Source organism: Rhinatrema bivittatum, chromosome 5, assembly GCF_901001135.1.
Source record: "Rhinatrema bivittatum chromosome 5, aRhiBiv1.1, whole genome shotgun sequence".
NCBI classification, from domain to species: Eukaryota; Metazoa; Chordata; class Amphibia; order Gymnophiona; family Rhinatrematidae; genus Rhinatrema; species Rhinatrema bivittatum.
In genome coordinates, this window is record NC_042619.1 from 238,210,146 (window position 1) to 238,237,063 (window position 26,918).

At 45.8% G+C, this 26,918-nt stretch overlaps 1 protein-coding gene across 5 annotated transcripts in view; it reads right to left on the reverse strand.

Moving 5' to 3' along the window:
• Positions 1 to 26,918, reverse strand: part of ITSN1 (intersectin 1) — a 520,117-nt gene that overhangs the window by 280,682 nt on the left and 212,517 nt on the right. For all 5 annotated transcript variants that reach the window (XM_029603536.1, XM_029603539.1, XM_029603538.1 and 2 more), the window contains 2 exons: positions 20,082 to 20,231; positions 10,355 to 10,495 (listed from right to left, as the gene is read on the reverse strand). In XM_029603536.1, coding sequence (XP_029459396.1) covers positions 10,355 to 10,495; positions 20,082 to 20,231 — 291 coding nt within the window. The remainder of the gene's footprint in view (positions 1 to 10,354; positions 10,496 to 20,081; positions 20,232 to 26,918) is intronic.

A 26,918-nucleotide genomic window follows, 5' to 3' on the forward strand; every position in this document is an offset into this window, starting at 1 on the left:
GGATCCGAAGAAGAGCTCCTGGCCCTGGCCTCCGAGCCCAGGTGTCAGGACTTGGCCTCTTGGCTGAGACCCTGGCATCGAGACCTGGCCTCCGGGGTTGGGTTGCGGTGGCCTAGGCCCCATCACCGGGACCTGGCCTTGGGCTCGGACTTAGACTGAGGCCCCGGCCTAGGACAAGGCCCTAGCGTCGGGACCCAGCTTCTGGGTTGGGTCTCAGCATTGGGCTTGGGTCTGGGCAGAGGCCTCGGCCTTGGGAGCTGAGTCCCCCGACGTTGGGACCCAGTCTTTGTCGGATACCTGACAGCTCAGGTAAAGTTTTTGGGTTTTTTTTTAATTTTCTGGTGACTCGACCAAGGCCTCAGCATTAGCCCATGCTTATGCTGAGACCCTGGCATCATGCTCGGGCTTAGGCCGTGGCCCCTGCTTTGGGCCTCAGACTAGGCCTTAGGCGAGGTCCCGGCTTCAGGCCTAGACCTAGGCCCGATGCATTAGTTTAAAACAAAACAAACTAATAAGGTTCATTTCATTCAGAATGAACAAATTAGCCTTATTCGTTGTGGTTCGCACTTTTTATTAAATGAATGCACATCCCTAGTAGTACCCACAACGGAAAAGGCCCGGCATCTTTAAACAGGCCTTCTTTATTGAAGGAATGGCCAACAATTGACTGCCCTCTGAATCCAGCCTTCTGGAAGGAAGGTAAAAACTGAACATATTCACAAGGTAAAGGAGACCATTCCACTTTATAATTTGAAGACCAAGGTTAAGATTTTGAATTAAATTCTTTATAATAAGGGGAGCAGTGCAAGATATTAACAAAGGGGTGGTGTGTTCCCATTGGGACCTACCCAAAATTAAACACGCAAAATAATTTTGTAACACTTGAAGGGCTCTAAGATGAGTTAGCGGGAGGTGTACATATAAAGCGTTACAATAATCGAGAGTTGTAAGAACAAACACTTGCATCACAGTGTGAAAATCGGGATGGTCAAGAATATATTTTAAATAGCAAAATAATCTCAGCTTGCTGGAGCCTGATTTCAAAACTGCACTGATCAGACCTCAAAGTTAAGGTGGAATATAATTGAACACCCAAGTTCCTGATTTTATCTTTAAACAGAATAAAAGAACACTGTACGGATAGCAAAATTGCTTACCTTGTAATAGGTGTTATCCCAGGACAGCAGGATGTAGTCCTCACATATGGGTGACATCGGTAATGAAGCCCTATACGGAAAAACTTCTGTCAAAGTTTCTATGAAACTTTTGACTGGCACCCAGAGTGCCTACTGAGCATGCCCAGCATGCCATGATATTCTCTGCCACAGAGGTCTCCCTTCAGTCTGTTTTGTAGCAATTAGCATTAGCCAAAAAATAAAATAATAAAACGTATCGGACCCAACTCCACGGGGTGATGGGTGGGTTTCGTGAGGACTACATCCTGCTGTCCTGGGATAACACCTATTACAAGGTAAGCAATTTTGCTTTATCCCAGGACAAGCAGGATGCTAGTCCTCACATATGGGTGATTAGCAAGCTAGAGGCTGAGTCATTTTGTAGTGAAACAACGTGAAGTATTGTTGTTGGAAATGAGTCAGCCGAAAATCACAGCAGGTTGGATGTAGTAGGAGTTGGGATTAAGTTGGAAACAAGTTCTTTAAGACAGATTGTCCATAGGCTGAATCTGGTCTTCCTTCTTTGTCTAAACAGTAGTGAGCTGTAGAGGTGTGAAGAGAACTCCATGTTGCCGCCTTACATATGTCAAGAATAGGAACAGAGCGAAAGTGTGCTACTGAGGTTGACATTGCTCTGACTGAATGCGCTTTTACTCGCCCTTGAAGAGTAAGGCCTGCTTTCTCATAACAAAACTGTATGCAATCTGCTAGCCAGTTTGACAAAGTATGTTTACCCACTGCCTTACCTGGTTTGCTTGGATCATAAGATACAAAAAGTTGACTGGATTTCCTTTGGACTGCAGTGCGGTTTAAGTAGAAAGATAGTGCACGCTTACAGTCCAAGGTATGTAAGGCTCTTTCTCCTTTGTGGGAATGAGGCCTTGGAAAGAATGTTGGTAAAACTATAGATTGGTTCAAGTGGAATTCCGTGACTACCTTAGGAAGGAATTTGGGATGAGTACAGAGGACCACCCTGTCATGTAGGAACTTTGTAAAAGGTTCGTATGTAACAAGTGCTTGTAGTTCACTTATTCTTCTAGCTGATGTAATGGCTATGAGGAAGATAGTTTTCCATGTAAGAAATTTTAGGTCACAGGTATCTATGGGTTCGAATGGAGAACGCATGAGCCTGGTTAATATTACGTTTAGGTCCCATTGAATGCGTGGGGGATGAAATGGAGGTTTAAGGTGAGTTAAACCTTTCATAAATCTACTGACAAGAGGCTGTGTAGAGATAGGTGCATCTTCCATCTTGTTATGGTAAGCTGAGATTGCACTCAAATGTACTCTTACAGATGAAGTCTGAAGACCAGAGTCTGAAAGATGGTATAGGTAATCTAGTAGTGAGGTAGTGGGGCAAGTGAAAGGATCAATAGATTTCTGACTGCACCACAAAGTAAACTTTTTCCATTTGTAGGAATAATTCTTTCTAGTGGAAGGTTTACGTGACGCTATAAGCACTTGAGATATAGTGGTTGGAAGGTTGAGTGGTTGTAAAATCAAGCTTTCAACATCCATGCTGTCAGGGATAGGGATTGAAGGTTGGGATGGCGCAACCGACCCTGATCCTGAGTTATGAGATTTGGAGCTACTCCCAGGCGAATGGATTCCTGACTGAGAGGTCTAGCAGTGTGGGAAACCATACTTGTCGAGGCCAGTATGGGGCTATGAGTATCATGGTCCCTTTGTCCTGTTGCAGCTTCAGTAGAGTTTTGGTTATGAGCGGTATCGGTAGATACGCATATAGCAGGCCTGAGTTCCAATGGCGAGCAAAGGCGTCCGTTGGTAGGCTGTTGTCCTGCCGTAGCAGGGAGCAATAATTGTTCACTTTGTAGTTCAGATGGGATGCAAAGAGATCTATTGTTGGTTGACCCCAACGTTGAAAGATCTTTGTTGCTATCGTTGGATCCAAGGACCACTCGTGTGGTTGGAACTGACGACTGAGGCGATCGGCTATTATGTTGTGGATGCCTGCTAGGTAAATGGCCCATAGAAGAATTGAATGTGCTAGGGCCCAGTCCCACATCTGTGCTGCTTCTTGGCAAAGGAGGTAGGAACCTGTTCCCCCTTGCTTGTTGATGTACCACATGGCTACTGTGTTGTCTGTTTGGATCAGAACTGCCTTGTGTGAAAGGCAGTCCTTGAACGCATGCAGTGCATAATGTATAGCTCGAAGCTCTAAGAAGTTTACCTGAAAAGAGGCTTCGGTTTTTGTCCACGTCCCCTGGGTCTTCAGATGACCAATGTGCGCTCCCCAACCTAAAGTGGACGCATCTGTAGTTAATGTTACTTGTGGAACTGGTTGCTGGAAAGGTAGACCTTTGAGCAAATTGTTCATTGATGTCCACCAGAGCAGGGAAGAACACAGTTCCTGAGTTATTTGAATGTGAGAGGACAACGGTTGAATGGCTTGAATCCATTGTGTTTTGAGTGTCCATTGCATTAGTCGCATGATCAATCTGGCCATGGGAGTGACGTGAACTGTGGAGGCCATGTGACCAAGGAGGGTGAGGCACTGATGAGCTGTGACTCGAGATTGAGTTCGGAGAGAGTATGCCAGGAGAATGAGTGTATGGGCACGGTCTCTTGGAAGAAATGCTTTTGCTATGGTGGTGTTTAAATCTGCACCGATGAATTGTAGAAGGTGAGATGGTGTGAAATGGGATTTCTGATAATTGATGAGAAACCCCAAGGAGTGAAGCAAGTTGACTGTGAGCTTAAGGGAATTGAGAGCTCCTTCTTTCGTCTGACTCCTGATGAGCCAATAGTCTAGATAAGGGAATACATGCACCTTCTGTTTGTGGAGGTGTGCCACCACCACTGCCAGACACTTTGTGAATACTCGAGGTGCTGAGGCTAGGCCGAATGGGAGCACTCGGTATTGAAAATGTTGTCCTTCGACCAGAAATGGCAAGTATTGGCGATGAGGAGGAAAGATGGGAATGTGAGCGTAGGCATCTTGAAGATCCAGAGAGCAGAGCCAATCCCCTTTTTGAAGAAGAGGTAGCATGGTGCCTAATGATACCATCCTGAATTTTTCTTTTTTGAGAAATTTGTTGAGATTTCTGAGGTCTAGGATAGGACGTAGGCCTCCTGTTTTCTTTGGAATGAGGAAATATCGGGAGTAGAATCCTCTGCCCTGCTGGGGCCCAGGAACTGGTTCTATGGCCCTGGCTCTCAGAAGGGTGGATAATTCTGCCTTTAGAAGTTTGGAGTGGTGGTTCACTGTCCAAGAGGAGATTGGTGGAGTTTCTTTTGGTACAGTGAGAAAATCCAATCGGTACCCTTGAGCTGCAATGGAAAGTACCCATTGGTCTGTAGTTATGGAGGTCCAGGTTTGATGAAAAAAGGCTATGCGACCTCCTACTGGTAGGTGTGGGAGTGGATTGACGGATGGGCTTCTGCTCTCTGAGTATATTTCAAAACCCTGATGTTGATGCGGTCTGAGGAGGGGGTTGAGGCCTGGAAGGCCTTTGTCTAGACTGGGGACGCTGAGCTGGGCGAGATGGTCTTGCATGGCTTGTTGGAGGATAGTAGCGTCGTTGGCGGTAATATGGACGTCTTGTATCACGTCTGGGAAGTCTCCTGGAAGGAGGTTGAGACTCCTGAGGAATTAAGGAGAGCTGCTTGAGAGTCTCGGTATGTTCTTTTAACATGGCGACTGCTTCCTTTACCTTGTCTCCAAACAGGTTGTCTCCCAGACAAGGAAGGTCGGCCAGTCTCTCCTGTACCTCTGGCCTTAAGTCTGATGCCTTAAGCCAAGCCCACTGACGAGCTGTAATTCCCGAAGCTGACAAACGAGATGCAGTTTCAAAACTGTCATAAGTCGCCCTAACTTCATGTTTGCCTGCTTCTATGCCTTTATGCACTAATTGAAAGAAGGCCTCCTGGAACTGTTCAGGGAGTGTTTGGGTAAGCTCTTGGACCTGCTTCCAGAGATTACGTTGGTACTGATTCATGAAGAGGTGGTAAGCAGCAATTCGAGAGACCAGCATAGATCCTTGAAATACTTTACGGCCTAAATTATCAAGGAATCTATTATCCTTTCCTGGTGGTGTTGAGGAGTGAGTTTTCACCCTTTTAGCTTTTTTCTGTGCTGACTCAACTACCACAGATTGGTGAGGTAGCTGAGCCTTTTGGAATCCTGGAATTGGTTGAACCAGGTATGTTGCATCTGATCTCTTGTTAACCGATGCAAGTGAGCCAGGATGTTCCCACATTTGGTACATGAGTTCCTGGAGCACCTCTTGCACAGGCACAGCCAAAATTTCCTTTGGTGGATCTACGAATTTTAGAACCTCCAGTGTCTATTGTCTGGAATCTATCTCTGATTGTAGTTGGAAAGGGATAGTCTCCGCCATGTCCTTCACGAAGTTGGAGAATGACAAATCCTCTGGAGGAGACTTTCTGCGGTCTTCTGGAGGTGAAGGTTCAGAAAGCATGTCCTCATCGGAAGAGACATCCGTATCAGTGTTTGTTCCAGTGTCCCTTGGGTGTATTGTCGGCTGTGGTCTAAAAGGCATCGATGGTAAAGTCTTTGGAATCTATGGGAATAGAGGAGACTGTGGTTGGCGAGGCCTAGGAACTCCTGAAGGTCCTGGTGTGGGTTCTGGTAAGGTGTCCTCCTTGATGCCTTGAGGTTTTCTTGAAATGGCATCGATTAAAATATCCAGTATTGTCATCAGAGGTTGAAAAATAGAAACCTCTGGCGCTGGCATTGATGGAGTCATCAGAGGAATCGATGCTGGAATCGAAGGCAGCACAGATGGCATCGGCATTGATGGTGACATCGGTATCGAGGGTAATGGATCTGATGGAACCGGAGCAGGTGTCAATGGCAAGGTCGGCGTCGATGGCTGTAATGGCATCATGTCGAGGAGTGCTTCTCGGACCGCTTGACGGATGTATCCATCAAGTTCCGCCCGCGTAGCTGAGGGAATCAGAGTAGCTATGGGGGGAGGCAGTGATGGCGATGCCGGTACCTCCTCAGAGCCCTGAGGAGGTACGGTACCCTGCACCGATACCGGTGGGAATTGCCCTGGAATCATAGGCCTCGGAGACTCCACGCTCAGCCGAGCTTTCTTAGCGGAGGAGGCTGATTCAGTCGATGACGTAGCGGGCATCGGATCGATGGTTGAGGCGTGCGGGCGTCGGTGCCAATGCCGATGCTTCTCCTTAGATTTCTCACTGCCCGATGTGGACGCCTTAGACGATGGCGAGGGGGAGGGAATAGACGCATCTCCGGCCTCACCTGGAAGTCGTTTTTTTAAGGATGACTTTATGAATCGCTCCAGATGGAGATGATTGAGCTGGCGTCGATGCTGCTGGGAGCAACTGAATTTTAAAAAGTTGCTCCATTTTCTCCATCCGGAGCCGTTGTCCCTTTGATGTCATCTCGGCGCAGAGGGGGCAGGACCTGACATTGTGGTTCTCGCCGAGGCAAAGCACACATTCCTGGTGCGGGTCCGTTATGGACATGGTTCTAGCACAATTTGGGCATTTTCTTGAAGCCCGAAGCCATTTTAGTCGGACAGCCGTCGACTATGGCACGAAAAAACGGTGCGGAACCGATAAAAGTGAGAGGAAAAAAAAAAACTTACCACGATGGTAAAGAAGGGAGACCCTTGCGGTTAGAAGTTTTTCTAACTTTTTTGGAAAAATTTTGAAGTGTGGAGAAAAATCACCACAGGACTCCAATTTAACCGCGAGGCTAACGGCTCTGCGGAAAAAAGAAGACTGAAGGGAGACCCCTGTGGCAGAGAATATCATGGCATGCTGGACATGCTCAGTAGGCACTCTGGGTGCCAGTCAAAAGTTTCATAGAAACTTTGACAGAAGTTTTTCCGTATAGGGCTCCATTACCGATGTCACCCATATGTGAGGACTAGCATCCTGCTTGTCCTGGGATAAAAAGGTTTACATACTGAAACATCTGACAAAGTACCTCTTGAAATCCGTAAGGCCTCTTTCAAAACACTACCTATTCAAGTGCTGGATGGGTTTTTGAAACTTTTTCATAAGAGGGTGTTTCAGTAAATTTGTAAAAAAAGACCTTGAAGGATTGCTCAAAGGATAATGTTTAGGGACAAACTTAGGGATGGATTGGCGGTTCCTGATTTTCGGCACTACTATGCAGCAGCACAACTAAGGGCTGTGTATCATTGGTTCCCAAAAACCAAGATTAAACAATGGGTATATATTGAGCAAGGGGGGCTTTTCTCAGGAGTTTTTGTTCTCCACACTGTGGGGGTATCCCAAGGGGAATTCTCTTCATAGAACAGACAATTCCTTTACAGCATTAACTTTAAAGCTATGGAATAAACATAGACTTAGATTAACAGGACATAACCAATATTCTCCATTAATGTCAGTGGACATATAGGTGGATAGAGCTCGCACAACAGATACGTCCCTTTATTTCAAATGGTGGAATTGATTGGGATTATGGTATTGTGGGCAATTTTCTTCCCAAAGCAAACATGGTTTCTGAGTAATTATCAGAAAAATACACGTTACCGAAACATGAATGTTTTAGATACTTGCAATTAGTTCACTTTTTTTTCACAGAACCAGATTAGAAGCCAGGTGGCAAGAGAACTCTCTGATTTTGAGGTTTTGTGTTTTAAGCAAAACATTCACAGAGGTTTGCTTTCTAAAGTGTATAATACACTGGCTCCTCTGTTAGCAGAAAGGCAAAACATATAATTGAATGGGAAAAGAATGGGGGCGGGAGTATTGGATGATCATGAATGGGATGTATGTTATTTGGCAGTGGCAAAGAGTTCTATATCATCAGCAGTAACTGAATCGAACTATAAAATATTCTATAGATCAGTGGTTCTCAACCTTTTTTCTTTTGGGACACACCTGGCAGTTAATGTTTACAGGCATGACACACTGAACACTTGACCATCACAGGGCTAAATGTAAACATATACTCTGCATCCAGAGGAACCCGCACCCATCCACAAACAATGGATAAAGAGCAGAACTAGGATATTTCAAATCGAATTCGCTATATAAATCATATTCTGATTCTGGTGCTATCTCAATAACAGAAACACAATCTCCCTTACTAGCATACACATTGCAAACTCCCTTACTAGCAGGCACATTGCAAAATACAAAACCTGGAAAAAAAAACCCACTCAGCACATGTGTAGCAAACTTTCCATACCATTGCAACACTAATTGCAAGAACTCAAACAGCAATAGCCCTTCCTATGAAAAGGCAGCAGTGCAGCACCAATGCATGTCCTATTGAGAATGAGAAAACACAATAAAAAATTGATGCAAATCCCTATCTACTAGTAAAATACCTCACCTCAGTCTCACATACAAATTCAACCTTCACCAAATACAGAATAAGAGACCACAAAGTACAAATGTGAAGGCAAAAATTGGAATGGAAACCTTAAAAAGCCACTCTTACTTTGCTTAGTGAAGGAGGATATATTTGTTTCTAGCTCTCCTGTTCTGCACTGCATGCAAACAGAAGAAATGCACATTCCCAAAACTGACATATTATGGCTCTTGCACTTCATCATTCCCCTTCCATGCCTCCATCATCCTTCACTTTTCCCAATGACTCCCTTTCAAACATCTGCTCACACTCATATCCCTTCCCAGCATTCTTGACCTCACATATCCTCTTCTCTGTGCTCCCTCTCTCTCCCTTTTGACTCTCCCTACCTTCATTCCCCCACCACTTCCTGCTCAGCAACCCCCTCACTCCTCTCTCAGTTCCACTTTCATCTTCCCAACATCCCCAACCTCCTTTCCCCCACCCTCCACAGGGTGAAGAGATCAGCAGCAGCATCACTCCGAGACTCAGCAGGGGAAGATAAAGTTTGCGCCCATCAGGCCCAGAACAGCAGATGCTGGCAATGTCTCATTCTGATCTGGGTGAAAGAGGAAACAGCCTCCCACTGGGCCGGAAAGAAAAGGATGTGAGAGTCGCTTCCCATCAGGCCTAAGGTAAGAAAAGTCAACCAACTCCCACCTAGGCTGATAAGGAGGCAGCCATCTGCTGGCCCTGCACCACACCTTCCAGGACCTCCCGACACACCTGTTGAGAACCACTTCTATAGATGGTACCTTACACCAGATAAAATCCAAAAGATATACAAGACTTATCCATCTGTATGTTGGCCACAATGTGGTCAAGAAGGGATGTTTTACCATATCTGGTGTTCTTATCAGAGTATTGTAATCTTCTGGAAGAATAGAGAGAGAACGGTCAAGAATATGGTTTCTATACAAATATCATGGGAAACTAAGATCTTATCACAGTACCAGGACTACTGACCAATGGAAACAAAGCTTTTGATAAAACATGCACTCTGCTCTGTGAAGTGGCAGTGCATTGGTAATAAGTGGAGTCATCAACACAAAGACTAGTGTTATGCAGGTTATGGACTAGACATTATATGAGTTATCTAACTGTGATTCAAAGAGATAAAGTGCAAAGCATATAATTCCTGAAATGGCACAAACAACAACTTTAATCTCCTTCATCTATTTCAGAGTCTACTTACTGAACTGATCAAGAGCACTTAGCCATCAGCAGGGGGGGGGGGGGTTATAATAGGGAAACTATAGTTATAACAGTTTGTTAATGTGGTTAAATGCATTGTCCACTGGTTGGTATTTTATATTGTACTCTGAGTAATAACATTTAATTGAAAAAAAAAAAAAAGAAATCCATAAGGCCTCAGTTTTAGAAATATTTAATACCAAGTTATTCTATTGCAACACACCTGACAAGTTTTTCTTCACTGGGACAAATAGCTGAATATCATCAACATAGACTATGAATTTATTATTATAATAATCCAAGAGTGAACAAAGTGTAAAAAAATTAAAGAGCTGCAGAGAGTGATCTCTGTGGAACACTAGATTGAATGGGACCAATCAGACTGTAGATCTGAGATTGCACCTTTTGCTCTGTTTCTGACAAGCAGGAGGTATACCAATGATGCACTGTATCACGTATCTCCAGAAAACATAAGACATCCAATAAAATCAAATGACTGACTGTGTCAAACACAGTGGACACATCCAGGAATACTGCAATAATTGAAGAGCCAGCATAAAACGCTCGCAAAAAAGGTACAGTATCTGGTGGTGAAGACAGGGAGTCGGACATACTTGTCACTGGGCTCAAGCCATCTGCTCACCTGAAGCTGTTGCTGCAAATGTGTAATTTCTGCAATTCTGAGTTCTCTGGACTTGTTTGTGCTTTCGATTTCTTGTCTTTGCATAGACAGTCGACAGCGGATATCCTGGAGTTTTCCTTCCAGCTGGTGCTTTTTATCATTCTGCAACAAACAAGAAGCAGAGGGTGTTAACGAGTTTTGGCCCTGCCATTTATTTCATTACATCTTATTGAACCAATAAAATGCCAGTTCTGAGCACTAGCAAGAGAACCTGGCAGCCATAACAAAACTAGGCAAAGTTAGTATTTTGAAAGATATAACTAGCAATGCTGCTTTAAACAGTGGTTAAATTCTTCATATTAAAGCTCTTCTAAATATATCGGTCATTTAAGAAATAGGAAAATTGGTTCTTACCTGCTAGTTATCGTTCCTGAAATACCACAGATCAGTCCAGACAAGTGGGTTTTGCATCTCTACCAGCAGATATAGAGACAGAGAATCAAAAACTTTGAGGCACTGCTACATAACAGAGTGCCTCCTGCCCTCAGTATTGACCTGTACCTAAGCCAACTATAGAGTAACAAATGCTCAACAACTCAACAACCCCCTAAATGAGAGCGAATGCCAAACCCCAAAGTTGGAGCACCCCAAACAGAAAAACCACAAACCAACCTAAGGAGCTAACCATAACCTGGCAAACTTCTTTAGGTTCTGTATATATACATTCTGACAGTTCTTTCCAGTAAGCATGCCAGAACATGAATTTGCCATAACGGTCTTGAGAACATTAAGGGGCAGGGTCTCTGGACTGATCTGTGGTACTTCAGGAACGAAAATTAGCAGGTAAGAACCAATTTGCCTTTCCTGTTCGGATCCCAGATCAGTCCAGACAAGTGGGATGTACCAAAGTGCCTCTATACTGGGCGGGCCCGCGAAAGACCCCCTCTAAACACACTTTCGCCAAAGGTCAGCTCTCCTAGAGCCTGAACATCTAAACGGTAATGGTAAGATAAAGTGTGAAGAGATGACCACATCACCGCTCTACAAATCTCCTGTGGTAACACTAATTGATTCACGACCCATAATGCTGCCTGTGATCTAGTACAGTGCACATGCAACCCCTCTGGAATTCTTCTCCCCTTACAAATGGGCCAATACAGTAAATCCTGCGGGAGAGCTGGCACTCCGAGGCAAGCGCCCGCTCTCCCAACGCGTGCCCAGGCCACTCTCCTGGGTGCGCGATCAAGTATTTAAATGAGGGCCTGCGGTAAAAAGAGGCGCTAGGGATGCGGAGCAGCGGCTGTCAGCGGGTTTTTAGAATGTGCTACCAGGTACACATAATTGAGCGTCCGTCTTCCGACCCGCGGGCACAATTTTTTTTTTTTTTTTTTTAATTTTACATTTTTTATTTTTTTATTTTTGGGGCCTCCGACTTAATATTGCTATGAAATTAAGTTGGAGGGTGTACAGAAAAGCAGTTTTTTCTGCTTATCTGTACACTTTCCCGGTGCCGGCAGAAATTAAAATGTGTGGCTTGGCTGCACATTTTACTTTCTGTATCGCGTGGGAATAACTAATAGGGCCATCAACATGCATTTGCATGTTGCGGGCGCTATTAGTTTCGGGGGGGGGGGGGGGGGGGTTTGGCTGCGTGTTTTCGACACACTATTACTCCATTCTGTATAAGAGGTAAAAAATAGCGTGTCGAAAACGCGCGGCCAAATGCAGGCTAACAGTGTGCTCCACCGGAGCGCACTGTACTGTATTGGCCTGATAGGTAGGCCGAAACAATAGCTTCCTTCAGCCAATGTACTATCATGCTCTTGGAGGCCTTGCATCCATTTTTGGCACCTCCAAACAATACAAACAAATGATCTGATCTCTGAAAACTGTTTGTGACCTTTCCCTCCAGCAATTCAGCAGATCAATTTGGGCAGGCAGGAGCTCCTTAGCCTGATTCAGGTGAAATGAAGATACCATCTTAGACAGGAACAAAGATATCATGCACAAAGACATACCCTTCATCTGAAATCTTCAAAAATGGTTCCCTACAGGACAAAGCCTGCAGCTCCAAGATCCTTCTGAACAAAAAAATTGCCACCAAAAATACCACCTTCAGCGTGAGGTCCTTTAATGATGCTTTCCTCAAAGGCTCAAAACGGAGGCCCACAAGACACCCGCAAGACCAAGTTTAAACTCCATTCCGGACCCAGTCTATGTACCAGTTGGCCACAGATGCTTGACCCCCTTCAAAAACCTCACAACGTCAGGATATGAGGCTAACAACCTTTTCCCAGTAGTACACCTCCGAGACTCCCCAAGGCTGCTACCTGAACCCACAAGGAATTGTAAACTAAGCTCTTGAAAATCACGGGCTCAGAGTATCATTTTTGTCACAAGCATGTGCTCTCAAAAGTCTAATTTTGAAAAAAAAAATGGTCTGCCCAATCCGAGAAAATAGGACCTTGTCTTAACAGCCCCTGCAAATTAGCCAATCTCAGGGACTGTCTGTGTGCTGAACCAGATCTGCAAACCACGGATGACGCAGCCTCACTGGCACCCCCAGTACCACTTGGCCCGATTGCCTCTCGATGTGCCTAAACACTCGACCTATTAACAGTCACGGAGGGAACATATATAGCAGGATCTTTGTCAGACATGGAAGAACCAGAGCGTCTATGCCCTCGGCTGCAACCTCTCATCTGCAGCTGAAGAAACTTGCTGCCTTGGTGTTGCTCCTTGTCGCCATCAGATCCAGATGGGAACTACCTCAATGAGACTGGATAAGGCCAAAGGCCTCCTTTGACAGCTCCCATTCTCCCAGATCTAAACTGTTACTTGCTGAGATAGTCCGCTTGCACATTGTTCATTCCTGCAACATGTGAAGCAGCTATCCCCTGCAAATGTCACTCCGCCCAGGCACAAATGTCCTGGGCTCCTTAGGCAAGCGTGTGATTCTTCGTTCCCCCTTGCCGATTGATATCAGCCATTGTTGTTGCATTGTCCGAAAACACTCTGACCATTCAATCTTGGTCTTATGGAAGGAATTCCACCAACTCCCTGCACACTGCTCTCATTTCCAAGTGATTGACAGGCTAGGATGCTTCCACTGGCGTCCACAGTCTTTGTGCCAGCCATTCTTGACAGATTGCCTCCCAACCCCTGAGGTTGGTATCCGTGATCCCTATAACCCAGAACCTCCAGGCCCATCCCTTTCTCCAAACTGAACCAACACAGCCACCACGATAGATTGAACCTGGAAGTATCCTGCAGCGGTAAAGCCAGATGAAACTCCTCTGACAATGGATTTTAGTGTAACAGCAATGCCTCCTGTAGAAAGCGCATGTAGGCAAAAGACCATTGCACCACCTTCAACATAGATTCCATTGAATCTAAGACCTGAAGATAATCCCAAGCCCTGGGCATTGGCCATCTGCAAAATCCGCATCACCTGGGATTGTAACTTCCAAATCCTCTCTGAGGTGAAAAACACTCTGCCAAGCTGAGTATCAAACTTTGCCCCCAAGTATTCCAGCATCTGGGTAGGACTCAGGTGACTCTTCCCCAAATTCACCACCCAGCTCAAGGACCGCAACACATCCATCACTGTGCACACAGACTACCGGCATACCTCCTCAGATTTCCCTCGGATAAACCAGTCATCTTTATAAGAATGAACTAGGAACCCCCCTCCCTGTGGAGAGCTGCTGCCACCACCACCATCACCTTTGTGAATTTGTGAGGTGCAGTCACCAAACTGAACGGGAGGGCCTGAAACTGGAAAAGTTACCCCAGAAACATAGCACGAAGAAACTTTGATGTTCTTCCCGAATGGGCATGTGCAGATAGACTTCTGTCAAGTCCAGCAAGGCCCGAAAAACTCCACGAGAAACTGTTGCTGTCACCATCCACAATGTTTCCATATGGAAAAACAGGGAACTCACAGAATCACATTTCACTTTTTGCAAATCAAGGATTTGATGAAAGGCTCCTTTTCTTTTGGGACAACACAGTAAATAGAGTACTTCCCACCACCACGCTCCCTGGCCGCTATCGGTACAATCATGCTAGCAACTGAAGGTGATATGTGTCCCGAATCACCGCTTTCTTGCCTTGGATGCCACAATGAGACATCACAAAAGCTTCCATGATGGGGAGAAAAAATTCTAAAGCATAGCGTCCCTTATTACCTCTAGGACCCATTGGTCTGAGGCAATCCTTCGAAAACTGTGATAGATGGCCTTCCACTGCCATCTTGAGAGAGTGGACCAGCCTGGCTTCATTGTGAAACCTTACTGCTGCCTGCTCGCTGGTTGGAGCCTTCTCAGGGAAGTCTACAGGTACATTGAAAGGACTGCTGCCTACTGGAACCCTGATTCTGCCCTGAAGACAGTGCAGAACCCTTATTGGGATAAAAACCACTGCAACTCCCGAAACCTGAACAAGGCAGAAAAGACTTCCTGACTGTCATCTTATCCTCCGGCAGCTTATTCCCTTTAGGCTCTCCCAAAACCTTCATCAATTGTTTCAGGTCCTCTCTGAACAACAATTTTCCTTCCTTTAAAGGGAAAATTACAGAGCTGAGACTTGGACCACATATCAGCTGACCAATTCTGCAACCACAGCAGACGTCGCACCAAGACTGCTGCGGCCATATTCCTAGCTGAAGTCCAGCTCAAGTCACAAAGCTTGTCAGCCTCATATGCAGTCCTGGCCTTCACCTAGTTGCCTGGCTATTAACACCAGCGTCTGCTGAAGACTTCTCCTGAGACTTCTGGACCCAGCATAAACAGGCCCACAGATCGCTGCTCACAGGCTCAGCGCCAAGTCTTCAAACATCCTCTCCCGATGAATCTATAACTTACAGTCCTGCATTTCCTTCAACGCTGCCAATACCGCAACCAAAATGGTCGACTTGTTAGTTTGTGACCACCGAGACCAAAGCATGCACCTTCAGCAATACCAGCAGCTGCAGGTTATCCTCCATGAGGGGATACAATTTTACTTTGGCTCTAGCCACCTTGGGGATCCCCTCTGGGAAGTCCCATTCCTGGTTTACCAGCTTCTTGATCCTTTTAGGTAGAGGAAAAGCATTCATTGGGCGTTGGAGTCCAAACACAGGATCCACCCCTTCATTGTCAGACTCCTCCTGGACCACCTTAATATCCAGTTCCTTCCGAACATGGGAAATAAAGGGCCTCAACTCCTCCTTACGGAACAGATGAACCACCTGCGGGTCATCTCCCTCAGTTATCAGCACCTCTTTAGGATCAGCCTGTTCGACATCCACCATGAGATCTGCTGGATCATTCTGATCCAGCCCCGGACCAAACCCATGACCATCTTCTGGGTCATTCAGGTCTGAATCACCTGAGCCGCTAGACCCCTCAGGATGGTCCACGCCCAGCTGGCGAAGGAGGTTCCCCTGACTCTGGCCAAGGGAGCTCCTTGGCCTCTTTGCAGCAGGACGAGACAGCCAACAGAAATGCCCTTTTATAGCCAGTGCTTTTCCTGGTTAAAAAGGCCGTATGCATATGCAAGACAAATTCTGAGGAAAACTCCACGTCATACTCTCCCCTGACCTTTCATGACCAGGACTCGAAGATCCTCCAAATTCGCACATATGTCAAGGCCACCTAGCCTGCAATAAGGTGGAAATAACCACTTTTGAATATCATCTCCATCTCAGTCATCTTCACTCAGAAGCGAAGCCGCGAGACAGACCCGAAAACATTGGGAAATGTGGAAAATATTCGACCAATGTCTGAACCTCAGGGGCCCATCTATGGCCATGTTGATCAGATTTGGGAAGCATGGTTAATGTGGCCACTCTGAAGCTATCAGTATCACATTGCCTGGATATTTCTCTATCTGCCATAGTTCCTTGTCCACCACTCCCGTTTCTAAGGATCTACTGAACAGATCCTTCAGCGAACCCATCAGCACATCTCTGAGCTCTCTCAGCATCCTGGGGTATATCTCATCTGGCCCAATGGCCTTGTCCGCTTTCAGTTTGCCTAGCTCCTCCCATACATTCTCTTCTGTAAATGGAGTTTCATCTACTCCATCTCAATCTACGGTCTTGTTAAACAGCAAAGGGCCTTCTCCAGGGACTTCTTTAGGGAATACCGAACTGAAGTATTTGTTTAATATTTCTGCCATTTCTTTGTTACTCTCCACACATTGCTCCTTGACATCTTTCAATTTCATTATACCACTTCTGACCTCCCTTCCTTTCACTGATATATCTGAAAAATGTTTTGTCTCCTCACTTTACCTCTTTGGCCATCCTTTCTTCCACTTTCCTTAATTCTTTCTTCGTCTCTCTCAGTTTTAACAGATATTCTTCCCTGTGTTCCTTTTTTTAAGATCCTTTATACATCTTGAAAGCTGTTCTCTTTGCCTTTATTTTTTCAGCCATTTCATTAAAGAACCAGATTGGTTTCTTTTTCCTCTTACTCGTTTACTTTTCTAACATATAGAGTTATTGCCTTTATAATAGTTCCTTTTAACTTGGCCCATTGTTGTTCCAGCTCACCCATTTTCTCCAGTCTTCCAGTTGTTCCTCGGGGTATGTCCCCATTTCGACAAAGTTTTCATTTTTGAAAATCAAAACTCATGTCTTCATGTGTCTTCTCTGTATCTTGTTTGCAAAATCGAACCATACCGTCTGATGATCACTGGTGCTCAGGTGAGCTCCTACCTGAACAATGGAGACATTACCACCATTAGTAAGTACTAGATCAAGTAACACACCCTCTCTTGTGGGTTCCATTACCATTTGTTTGAGCACAGCCCCTTGAGAAACCATCCTGAGTGGTATATTACTGGTTGTGCTTTGAGGTCACAGGATGCCCAGCTCTTAGCTGTCCCTCTGGTCAAAAGGTTTAGAGGGGTCCATACCAGAGGGCGGGCTTTCTCCTCAGTGGCAGTACATGAATGGAACAAATTGCCTGTTATTCTTAGACAGCAGCAGGATTTCAAAATGTTCAGGAAAGCTTTAAAGGCAGAGATTTTTAATGAAGCATTTAGATGAGCTGGAGATTTAAGTCCTAATGTATTTATATGTTTGTAAGGTGTTAATTGTTAATTTTTGTATCTTGTAATATCATTTTAATATTTTATGACTGTTTTGTTGTAATCTGTGCCAAACAGTTGTCTGGAGGTTGCGGAATATAAGATTCTAAATAAATAAATAAATCTATCTACTTCTCGTAGATTTCGCACATCGGATACGCCAATCCACATCTGGCAGATTAAAATCTTCAAGAGCAACACTTTGCCCTTTTTTCCCACCTTTTGGATGTCTTCTATAAATTCTCTGTCCAGTTCTTCTGTTTGAGTCGGTGGCCTGTAGATCACACCAGTAAAAATGGACATACCATCTTCTTTTTTTGGGATGGTCCACAATGCTTCTTCTCTACCCCATGTCCCTTGTAATTCAGTTGCTTGGATATTGTTTTTGACATAAAGAACTTCTCTTCCCCCTCCCCTTTTTCTGTCCTCGCTGTCTTTTCTTAGCAAGTTATAGCCCGGTATGGCCATAACATCAGAAATCGGTGAACCATGTCTCCGTAACTGCAACAATGTCCAAGTCCGCCTCTACCATTAGGACCTGCAAGTTTGGGATTTTGTTACCTAGACTATGAACATTTGTAATCATAGCTTTCCAGATGCTTTTCCTAGTCAACTTTTCTACATTATTGAACTGATTGATTTCACTTCCTCTTCCCTCTTTCAGTTTTGCTTGGCGGTGACATGGCAAGTTCCCTAGCAACCTTCTGCCACCCTCATTCCTTAGTTTAAATTTCTGATAATGTATGATCTGAATTTTTAACTTAGCATCACTTTCCTGCCATTGACAAATGTAGACCATAATTATCATATAATCTTTTATTGCTCCATACACAGTACCAGCTTCCAATGTATCCAAATCCACATTTTTTACACCAGATTTTGAGACAGGCATTGAACTTATCTATATGGCACAAACTTTCCTTTCCCTTCTTGTTGGGCCTCAGGCAACAATTTAACCTTTTATGTCTTCTCCTATATCTGGGGACTTTGACTTGGAGCAACCTAGCACCTTTACTCTGGAAGAGATCTGGAAAGCTCTTTTGGGCCTGGGCAAGGCTCTGACTGTTCAGATAGCCTCTATTTCGAGGAAGAACTTAGATACAGAAAACAGTTTCAAAACTGGAGTCTTTTAAGAATACAGAGGTCCAACCTTCTAATGCAGAATCGTCTATTAAGCACATTGAAGTTGAAGCTGCGCATGATGCATTTGTAAATAATAATGTAATGCTTCCCTCTGTCGGGCCGATACAGTAAAAAAGCCCGCTCTCCCGGCGCACGCACAGGCTACTTTCCTGTGCGTGCAATTCTGTATTTAAATGAGGCCCAGTGGTAAAAACAGGCAAAAGGAGTGGCAGCTGTCAGCGGGTTTGACAGCCGATGCTCAATTTTGCCACCGTCTGTTCTCGAGCCTGCTGACAGCCACAGGCTCGGAAACCGGATGCCGGCAAAATTCAGCGTCCGGTTTTCGACCTGACAGCCGTGGGCCTACTTCAAATTTTATTTATTTTTTTTTTTTACTTTTTTTACCTTTCGGGACCTCAGACTTAATATCGCCATGATATTAAGTCGGAAGGTGCACAAAAAAGCAGTTTTTACTGCTTTTCTGTGCACTTTCCCGGTGCCCGAAGAAATTAGCGCCTACCTTTGGGTAGGCGCTAATTTCTGAAAGCAAAATGTGCGGCTTGGCTGCACATTTTGTTTTATGAATTGCGCGGGAATACCTAATAGGGCCATCAACATGCATTTGCATGTTGCAGGTGCTGTTACGTTCGGGGGATTGGACGCACGTTTTCGGCCCCTTACTGAATAAAGGATAACACTAGCGTGTCGAAAACGCGTCGGAGTGCACTGTACTGTATCGGCCTGTAAGTTAGAAAACTTAGAAAATATGGCTAGACACCGAAATTTGCATCTTATAAATTTTCCTTCTCTTCCATTGGTCTCACCATTAGATATGATTAAATGATATATGAAGGAAATACTAAAGGTACCTGAGCATTCATTACTACTTGTATCTACAGCCTATCTTCTACCTTTTAAAAAAGTTGAAAATACTGCTCCAGTTAGTGGTTTATCTCCTATTACTGACGAAAGTTTGGATCTTTCTGCAATTTTGGAGGCAGGGGTACTGAAAGTTAAACTGAGAGGAGAGAAACAGTTATCTGTGAGAGCTAGAGTAATTCAGCTTGGTGCTCTTTTCCTCAAATTTCCATGCAAATCCCTGGTTAAATATAATAGTTTCTTATATTTTTTTTTGAACCAAGCCAATTAACCATGTTTCTTAGTGATAAGATTGTGCAATCTGGATTCTAGCAAAAATTAGGGTGCCTTTTTCTAGTTGAATTTAAACTTATTATGATGTTTGTTCCACCAAAGCGCCTATAACAAATTATCCTTTTTTACTATTTCGTGGAATTGAGGTATTGGGGCTCCCCCTTATTTGTGGGCTTGAATTGTGGAGACTCTAAATTCTCTCTTTCCTTACAATGTACTTTATTTTCTTGACTGTTTCCAAATTATCTGTACAAGCTTTTTCTTCCTTGATATACTATAATAAATAAAGAGTTAAAAAAAAATACTAGACTACAGCATTTTACTGGAAGGTATATTTCCTTACAACTGAGAGCTTCTCTGTAAACAGGATTACTAAATGCTAAATTGCTTCACTTACCAGTGCTTCCAGCTCAAACTCTAGGGTCTTTTTCTTTGCCTTCAAAATGACAATGTCTTCTTGTTCTCTATTTCTTTGATTTAAAAGTTCTTGCCGCCGATTCCTCTCCCACTCAAGCTGCCGTTGCCTTTCAAGTTCCCTTTTTGCAGCCTATAAGGTAAGTAAGACTGACAGTGAAAACTTCCCATGGAGGGTCTGACAGAACTTTATCCCAATTACCTCCCGAGAGGCAGAGTTATATTTTCTCTCCTCTCAGTTTAACCTTCAGTACCCCTGCTGAAATGTTTACAGTACATATTGCACAAACATATCCCTAAAACAGTCAGAATTGCTAGAATACACAGCACGTTAACTTGGCTATTTCTTGTCATTTTTCCAGTTGCAGGTTTTGTTATCCAGTATCTTCTGGGTCATTTCGTACAACAATATGTTTTCAATAATGTTTTAAAATCTTTCCGTAATAAAAAGTTATGCAAAATTAAGGGTACATCTCATTTTTAAATCATGCATTTCCTGAGATAACTTGTTCAATTGTTGAGCCTCTGCCATGGACATCTCCTTACATCCTTTTATCTCAGTTACTGCTTTTATGCTGATGATAGCTGTACTTTTTTTTTTATCCATATGGTGATGCAACTAAATGTCTGAAAGACAAAAGCCCTCCTCCTGGGAAAGAAATCTATCATCTGCTTGTCAGTATCTCTAGCTCTCTTCTCATCTCTAACCTCTCACTCTTATCCTCTGGTTCCAACCTTGCCTTGCCTGTTATTCTGAAATAGCTTTGCATCTCTGCTTCTTTGACCTTAACTATATGAGACTATCCTCACTACACAGTATATTAGCAAAATTTTCATGTATGCCTTCAGAAAGGCTTAAAGTTCACAGCCATGAGAGTCACTGATGCTGTGTTAAACACATAATAGTTGTCTGAACAAGATATTTATCACAATTTTTCTATAAGGATGTGAAATTAATTTTACTTCTTTTGAAGTGGATGTTGCAAAATTCATGAACTATCTTCTAAAATGGAATGTAAATATTCAAATATATATAGAGGTGTTAGGAAGTTATATAGAACTACAGCACTGCATTCCAATAATGCTACTCCCCAATAAGATCCAAGGTTCTAAGATCACGACCCAGGGGCACAGCAATATTCGTTTTGGTACACTTAGCCCTTTTGAAGGAAAATTCGATGACCACAGGAAAATTGGTTCTTACCTGCTAATTTTCGTTCCTGTAGTACCACGGATCAGTCCAGACCGTGGGTTGAGCCTCCTGTCCAGCAGGTGGAGACAGACCAAAACTGTGAGGATATCCTATATCAGGACAGAGCCTACCCTACACCACTTCAGTATAAAGTACTTTCAAAGCAGATATAACTTCCCAAAGATCAAGCAAGCAATAAGAAAAAACTAACAAATTGAACAAGTGAACAATTGAAAGGACTCTGTATAAATAAAAACGCTCTTACATACAACTTTATTTTCATTTGTTAGATGCTTCCGGTGCCTTTAGTAATAGTAGACAACAAATCAGATAATTGAAAATTCCTGTAGAAAAAGACAGAACATTCAAGCGGATGTATCAGATCTAGTACGGGCGGATGTCTGGTCTGATCCGTGGTACTACAGGAATGAAAATTAGTAGGTAAGAACCAAATTTTCCTTTCCCTGTACATACCCGGATCAGTCCAGACAGTGGGATTTACACCAAAGCTTCCCTAAACAGGGTGGGACCGAGGATAGTCCCGCTCAAAGAACCTGCCGCCCGAAGGAGCCAAAAATTGGAGCCTGCACATCCAGATGGTAATGACGAGCAAAAGTATGCAGGGATTTCCAAGTAGCTGCCCTACATATTTCCTGTGGAGAGACTGATTGACTCTCCGCCCAAGAAGTAGCCTGAGACCATAAGGAATGAGCTTTTAAGCCTTCAGGCACGGGCAGACCCTTACAAATGTAAGCCGACGCAATGGTCTCCTTTAGCCAACACGTGATAGTGGCCTTGGAAGCCTTATTATCTTTATTTGGCCCACTCCACAGAACAAACAGGTGGTCAGAGACCCGGAACTCATTTGTAACCTGAAGGTAACGCAGCAAGACCCGTTTCACATCGAGGCGCCGCAGATCACCCCCAGCTGTATTTGCTACTTCTGACGAAGAAAAAGCCGGAAGTTCCAAGGACTGATTGACATGAAAAGAAGACATGACCTTTGGCAAGAAAGAGGGTACCATCTTAAGGGATACTCCTAAATCCGAGAAACGTAGAAAAGGCTCTGCATGACAATGCTTGGAGCTCTGAGATTCTTCTGGCTGAACAAATAGACACCAAAAAGACGGTTTTGAGAGTCAAATCCTTAAGCGTAGCCCTCCTTAAAGGTTCAAAAGGAGCTTCGCAGAGAACTGGAGAAACAAGTTAAGACTCCACGAGGGACAAGTAACCCGGACCGGAGGATTCAAGTGCTTGGCTCCCTTGAGAAAACGGACGAGATCTAGATGAGCCACTACTGAGTAACAGTCAATGGTACCTAAGAGAGAACAGAGAGCGGAGACTTGCACTTGCAAGGAACTGAACGACAACCCCTTGGCAAGACCGTTCTGGAGAAAAAGAAAGGACCTGGGAAACCGGAGCCTTGTGAGCCGAGATACCCGAGGCGACACACGCATTTTCAAAAACCTTCCATACTCGGACATAAGCAAGCAAGGTAGTCTGCTTCCTGGCCCGCAATAGAGTGGATATAACTTCTTCCTTATATCCCTTCTTTCTCAATCTCCACCGTTCAAAAGCCAGGCCACTAGGCAGAAGCGATCCGCCTGATCGAAAAATACGGGACCCTGCCGAAGAAGATGGGAAAGATGACCGAGGTGTAGGGACCGTCCGTGGTTAGATTCACGAGGTCCGCAAACTACGATCTGCGAGGCCATTCCGGAGCCATTAGAATGACAGGCCCACGATGAAGCTCGCTTCTTCGGAGTACTTTGCCCACTAACGGCCAGGGAGGGAACACGTACAGTAGAATGTGGCGGGGCCAGGGAAGGACCAGGATGTCCACCCCTTCCGTGCAATGTTCCCGTCTGCGGCTGAAGAACAGAGGAGCTTTCGCACTGGTCATGGTAGCCATCAGATCCAAGTGAGGGAGACCCCATCTGCAGATGATCAGGTTCATCGCTGCATCTGACTCACCTGGGTCTATCCTTTGGCGACCGAGGAAATCCGCTTGAACGTTCTCCTTCCCCGCAATATGGGATGCCGCTAAGCGCTCTAGGTGATGTTCCACCCATACAAAGAGCTTGCTGGCTTCCAGAGCAACTAGGTGACTCCTTGTCAATTGATGTAGGCTACAGTGGTGGAATTGTCTGACAGGACCCGCAGTGCCTTGTGGAGGAGTGGGGGAAGGAAGGCCTTGAGAGCCAGTCAGACCGCTTGAGCTTCCAGTCGATTGATGTGCCAGCGAGCTTGGGTCAGAGACCAATACCCCTGAGCAGACTGGGTCTGGCATACAGCTCCCCAGCCAGAGACGCTGGCGTCTGTTACCATGATCCACTGCGGTGTCAGAAGGGACATCCCCTTCTGAAGATGGGCAGGCGATAGCCACCACTGCAGTTCTGCGACGGCAGACTCGGAGAGCGGCAGGGGCGTCTGAAACTGTTCAGATACCGGTTTCCAGAGGGATAGCAAGGCTTTCTGTAATGGATGCATATGCGCAAAAGCCCAGGGGACCAGATAGATCGTGGAGGCCATGGACCCCAGAACCTGGAGATAATCCCAGGCCGTTGGCAGGGCAAGAGAGAGAAAACTGCGCACTTGGCCCTAGTTTGAGCGATCGTTCCTCCGGAAGAAACACCCTGCCTACTCGAGTGTCGAATCGCGCCCCCAGGAATTCCAATGTCTGGGAGGGTTGAAGCTTGCTCTTGGGAAAGTTGATGACCCAACCCAGAGAGGTCAGACACGACAGGACCTTGCTGACCGTCAGCTGGCAAAGAGACTTTGATTTGGCCCGGATGAGCCAATCGTCCAGGTAAGGATGGACTAGGACTCCTTCTCGACGCAGGGTGGCCGCCACTACCACCATTACCTTGGTCAAAGTGTGCGGCGCCGTGGCAAGACCGAAGGGGAGTGCTTGAAACTGAAAATGTTGGCCCAGTATCTCGAACCGAAGATACCGCTGGTGATCGCAGTGAATCGGGATGTGTAAGTAGGCCTCTGTCAGATCAAGCGAGGCCAAGAATTCTCCAGATCGAACTGCCGCTATCACCGCCCTCGAGGTTTCCATCTGAAAATGGGGAACCTTGAGAGCCCGGTTGACGCGCTTGAGATCCAAAATTGGACGAAAGGAACCCTCCTTTTTGGGCACAACGAAGTAGATGGAATATTGGCCGGACCCTTGTTCTTCCACTGGGACTGGGACTATGGCCCCCAGTTCCAGCAGCCTGCGCAGGGGTTTGTTCGACCGCAGGACTCTTTCGACTTCCGCAGGGGGAGATCAGGTGAAGATCTGGTAGGTCTCGAGCAAATTCTAATGCGTAGCCTTTTTCTATCACCTCTTGGACCCACTGATCCGTCGTTATGGTGGTTCATGCCCGATAAACTGGGACAGTCGTCCAAGTAAGTCTCGAACGGAGGAATGAGCCGGCCCTATCTCACTGAGAGGACGACTTGGTGACAGAGTGTTGCTGGCTACTATCCCTGGAAGGCTGACGTCCCTGAAAGGAATGAGGCCAGGATTGAGATCGGGAAGCATTACCCCTCGGGAACGAGCCCCTTGCCCTGGTGGAAAAATGGCGTTGCGCCCTAAATCTAGTACGAGAGGGTAAGAAGGACTTAGACTGTTTCGGGTGGTCCTCCGGCAACTTATGAACCTTATTTTCTCCCAGGGATTTGATAAGTTGTTCTAGGTCCTCACTAAAAAGCAACTGGCCCTTGAAGGGAAGGGTTCCCAACCGTGCTTTGGAAGAGGCGTCCGCAGACTAATTTCTCAGCCAGAGGAGGTGCCTGGCCGAGACTGCGAAGACCATTGCCTTGGCTTGCAATCACAGAAGATCATACAGGACGTCCGCCCCATATGCAAATGCTCCCTCCAAGCAATCTGCCTGCTTCGCCTCTGCAGACGGGAGGTCTTGGGTGCTGAGTAATTGTTGAACCCACCTGAGGCTTGCCCGCTGCATGAGATTGCCGCAGATTGTCACCCAAACATGTGTTTGAGGTAAAATTCCAACTTGCGATCCTGGACATCCTTTAGAACCGTAGCCCCAACCACCGGGATGGTGGTGTGTTTGGTAACCACTGTGACAGAAAAATCTACCTTGGGCATCTTAAGTAGATTCAAGCAGTCCTCAGGAAGGGGGTAGAGCTTATCCATAGCCCTCCCCACTCAGAGTCCCACCTCATGGGATTCCCATTCCCTAAGGAGCATCAGCTTATGCATAGGGTGAAAAGGAAAAGTACATGGAAGAGCCCTAAGTCCCGCCAGGACCGGGTCCAAGTTGGCAGGCATTACGGCCGTAACTGTATCCGCCGGGGGCAACTCAATTCCCAGTTCCTGCAAAATGAAGGGAATGAGCGGTTCTAGTTCCTCCTTTTGAAATAAGCATAGCACCCGAGGATCGTCCCCTTCGAGGGGTGGGGAGGTTAGGAAGCAGCGGGTCAACATCCGGATCTGGAATTGGGACCGGCGGCGGCTATGGCGGATCCGGAGGCGGCGGGACCCCCGGGACCACCCTAACCCTAACTGAGCCCTGGCCCTCTGGCGCCTTCGGAGGAGAAATTTGCGGGTTTTTTGGTGGGGGGGATCCAGGGATGGATCTTCCTCCTGCTTTAAGCTGGCTACATAGGACTTGTGCATAAGAAGCACAAACTCCGCGGCGAAACAAGACTTAGACTTCCTGGGGGGGGAGGGGTAGGAGGGGGGTAGGGAAAGGTCAGGCACCCCCTCTGGGGCATGAGGGGGGCTCAAATCCAGAGGAGAAACTAAAAAAAATTGGGATCACCTTCCTCCTGCACATCCGATTCTGCACTTGAGCCTGCTTCCAAGATGGCCACCGTTCCTGCGGTTTTCCGGGCTGGGAACGGCCTGGCCACGCGGCGGGGAGCTCGCCCCCGGGTCGCTGCGGGTGAGGGGACCGATGAGGGACCCTCCCCACCCGGTAGGCACCCTGAACAGAGGCCTCCGCGGGAAAAACGTGTGGCAGACTCTCCACATGCTTTACAGGCGCTGGAACGCGGCATCAGTGCTGAAGAAAAACAAATTGCTAAAAAAGTAAAAACAGCTGAGCCATGCAGGGCTGAAGTCAGTCAGTGGAGGCAGCAACTGAACTCTGCACGCTGCCAGAGCTGTCCACAGTTCTTAAAAAGTGACAAATACAAGTAACAAATACAGCCTGCTTGTACCCTTTAACTGCTCAGCTAAGCCAGGGGAAAAACACTTCCTGAGAGGGTACTGTTTTACAGTGGACAGCTAGATAATGGGGGAGGGACCGGACCACCAGTATCACCCCAGATGGTCACCGGGAAAAAGGGGCCAAGGTTGGGCAAGCACCCCCTAGGCTCCCAGCAGAGCAAAGAGACCGAACTGTCTCTGTCAGGAAAAAAAGAGAGAAAACTTTCAAAGTCCTCTTTTTTTTTTTTTTAAACAAGAATTTAATACTTGCTTCATCCAGACCAAAAGTAAAGAAAATCGCCTCAGGGAAACTAAGGGAAGAAGGGGAACCGTAGGTTCTGCTGCCTGCACCTGCTGAAGACAGACGAATACTGAAGGGGTGTAGGATAGGTTCTGTTCTGATATAGGATACCCTCACAGTTTTGGTCTGTCTCCACCTGCTGGACAGGAGGCTCAACCCA